Raw genomic sequence first — 3406 nt, 5'->3', positions numbered from 1 at the left:
TTGATTTATTGTAGAGATGAGGTCTCGCCAAGTTGCCCAGGCGGGTCTCAAACCCGTAGGGCTCAGACAATCCACTCACCTCGGCCTCCCAAAGTGCTGGGATTATAGGCTGAGCCACCGAACCCGGCCAGTGTTTTATTTTTATTCATTTCAAATTTAATTTCATTTTGGTCAGAAAACATACTCTGGAAGTGTTTAGTCTTGCTACCTAGTTGCTTTGTTTTATGAGGGTATGTGGAGATTAAAAAACTATGCTGCCTCCACCATCTTCCCAACATCCTCCTAACAATATCTATTTTTAAGATTTTTTTTTAATCTTCAAGAGTTAAAATGTATCCAAAATGATCCAAATTATTAGAATTCATTAATTCAATAATGAATTCAATAATTCTTATTATGCTTTGAAATATGCTTCAGGTATGACCTAGAGAATAGTACTTACTGTTACTTGCAAGAGTGAGTCCAATAAATGAGCAAATAGGGCGAATTATCTCAGGTTTCATACAATTTATTAGCCACTCATTAGCATGTGGAAAAAGTGAACAGCAAAACAGTTGATTCTCATCTGAAAGGAGACAAAGTTAATTGTGTTTTAAATATGACATTTGAAGCCAGGCTCGGTGGCTCAGCCTGTAATCCCAGTGCTATGGGAGGCTGAGGTGAGTGGATTGCCTGAGCCCACGGGTTCGAGACCCATCTGGTCAGCGAGACCTCATCTCTACAATAAATCAGAAATTAGCTGGGCGTGGTAGCGCACGCCTGTAGTTCCAGCTACTCGGAAGGCTGAGGCAGAAGGATTGCCGGAGCCCAGCAGGTCGAGACTGCGGTGGCCGGGAGCGGCCACTGCACTCCAGTGTGGGCGACAGAGTGAGACTCCAACTCAAAAAAAATAAAAAAATATAAAATAAAATAAAATAAATATGACATTTGAAAAAAATCAGTTTCTTTTTTTTTTCCCCAAATATTTTTAATCTGTGATTGTTTGAATATCTTAATACACAACTCACAGACATCAAGAACCACCCATATTTTGTTGAAAATGTTTGCACCTATGTTAGGATGTTGGATCTATAACTTTGTTTTTCATAGTATCTTAGTCTGGCTTTGTAATCAGGGTAATGCTGGCCGTGTAAAATAAATTTTAAAGTATTTCCTCTTCTTTATTTTTTTTGAAGAGTTTGAGAAGGATTGGCATAATTATTTTTAAAATTAGGTCCTGGGCATTTCTTTGAAGGAAAACCTTTTAATTATTGATTCAATCTTCTTGTTTCTTATCAGTCTTCTTAGATTTTTTTATTTCTTTATGATTCAGTCTATGTAGATTTTACATTTCTAGTAACTTATTCATTTATTCTAAGTTATCCAACTTGTTGGTGTATAGTTGTTCATAGTGATGTCTTATGATTCTTTGATTTAAGTTGTAATGCTTCTTTCATTTTTTCTTTTATAAAATATTTATTTATTTTCAACTGAAGACAAAAGTAAAGAGAATAGTATAATAAATCACATATAAACACTGTCCAGATTATACAATTATCAAGATTTTGCTACATTTGGCCCAAACTTCACCCTGAATGTAAGCCACTTATGTACCTAATCCTGAGTTGTACCCCACATCTTTAAAATAAAAAATAAATAAATAAAACAAAAAATTTTGCTTTTATTTATTGAATCTTCTTTCTTTTTTTCTTACTTTATCTAAAGGGTTCAAAAAAGAAATCAAAAGTGGAATCAAAAAATATATTTAGACAAACAAAAAAGGAGATGCTAAATACCAGAACCTATAGGATGCAACAGAATAGTTACAAGTGGGAAGTTTATAATGCAAATGCCTACATTAAGAAAAAAGAATGACCTCAAATAAACAACATAAGTATACATTTCAAGAAGCTAGAAAAAGAAGATAAAACTAAAATCATAATTAGCAGAAGGAACCAAATAACATAAATCAGAACAGAACTAAATAGAGACTTGAAAAGCAGTAGGAAAGATCAGTAAAACTGCAAATTGGTTTTTTGTTTGTTTGTTTGTTTGTTTTTTTGAGTTGGAGTTTCACTCCATTGCCCAGACTGGAGTGCAGTGGTACGCTCCCGGCCACCGCAGCCTCAACTTGCTGGACTCTGGTGATCCTTCCACCTCAGCCTTCCAAGTAGCTGGAATTACAGGCATGCCCTACCACGCCCGGCTAGTTTTTGATTTATTGTAGAGAAGAGGTTTCGCCAAGTTGCCCAGGCGGTTCTCGAACCTGCGGGCTCATCCACTCACCTCAGCCTCCCAAAGTGCTGGGATTACAGGCTGAGACACTGAGCCTGGCCGAGTTTCTATTTATGTTATCTTTCTTTCTTTTTTTTTTTTTTAGAGTCGGAGTCTCACTCTGTCGCCCAGGCTGGAGTGCAGCGGCATGCTCACAGTCACCGCAGCCTCAACCTACTAGGCTCAGGCAATTCTTCCGCCTCAGCCTTCCAAGTAGCTGGAACTACAGGCATGCACCACCACGCCCAGCTAATTTTTTAATTTATTGTAGAGACGAGGTCCCACCAAGTTGCTCAGGCAGTTCTCTTGTCTCGGCCTCCCAAAGTGCTGGGATTACAAGCTTGAGCCACTGCTCCCAGCCATCTTTATTTTTATATTTAAATATTTGCGATAATTACCATTTTGAGGATTGTTGACACAGACACACAGAGTACTACAAACTGAAGACCACAACTGATAGCTCTGGAAAACATTTTTATCTGACAAATTCAAGTCATATTTTGGAAGAACTGTCCTATTAGGTTAAAAAGAAAAGAAAGCAAATCAACACAAATGCATTAAGGTCCTAAGTAGTGAATAATTAACAATAAGAAATTTATGTTTGTTTACCTGAATAACTGTGACAGAATTGTAATACAACCTGTTTCTCTCACAAGTGTTTGTCCAATACCTTAAAAAAGACCACACATTACATGAATATGACTTTTATTCAGAAATAACTTTGCAGAAATGAAAAACATTTAAGTACATAGTATTTTAATTAATTATTAATTTTAAACCACTTTAAAGTATTACAAAGTATAACACAGAATTACAATGGATAAAAATCTGTAATCAAGATTATTATGAAAAATACCACTTATGCTTAGAAACTGGCAGGATACAAATTTCCTCTAAAAATTGCAAAAATCGGCCGGGCTCGGTGGCTCAGCCTGTAATCCCGCGCCTTTGGGAGGCTGAGGTGAGTGGACTGCCTGAGCCCGCGGGTTCGAGACCTGCCTGGGCAGTGAGACCTCATCTCTACAATAAATCAAAAAATCAGCCAGGCCTGGTGGCGCATGCCTGTAATTCCGGCTACTTGGAAGGCTGAGGTGGAAGGATCGCCGGAGCCCAGCTGGTTTGAGGCTGCGGTGGCCAGGAGCGGCCACTGCAC

General features: G+C 37.9%; 1 protein-coding gene across 1 annotated transcript in view; it reads right to left on the bottom strand.

Moving 5' to 3' along the window:
* The window catches only part of TERB1 (telomere repeat binding bouquet formation protein 1), a 55980-nt gene that overhangs the window by 34863 nt on the left and 17711 nt on the right, over window positions 1-3406 (bottom strand). The window contains exons 6-8 of the mRNA XM_008050650.1: window positions 2863-2923; window positions 2652-2767; window positions 443-565 (exon numbers count right to left, since the gene is read on the bottom strand). Of these exons, the coding sequence (XP_008048841.1) occupies window positions 443-565; window positions 2652-2767; window positions 2863-2923 (300 nt within the window). The remainder of the gene's footprint in view (window positions 1-442; window positions 566-2651; window positions 2768-2862; window positions 2924-3406) is intronic.

The sequence above is a fragment of the Carlito syrichta genome, unplaced genomic scaffold (assembly GCF_000164805.1).
Source record: "Carlito syrichta isolate Samal-C Ts95f unplaced genomic scaffold, Tarsius_syrichta-2.0.1 Scaffold153566, whole genome shotgun sequence".
In the NCBI taxonomy this organism is placed as follows: Eukaryota; Metazoa; Chordata; class Mammalia; order Primates; family Tarsiidae; genus Carlito; species Carlito syrichta.
Note: the sequence above shows the minus strand (reverse complement) of the source record. Positions and strands in the feature narration are given on the sequence as shown.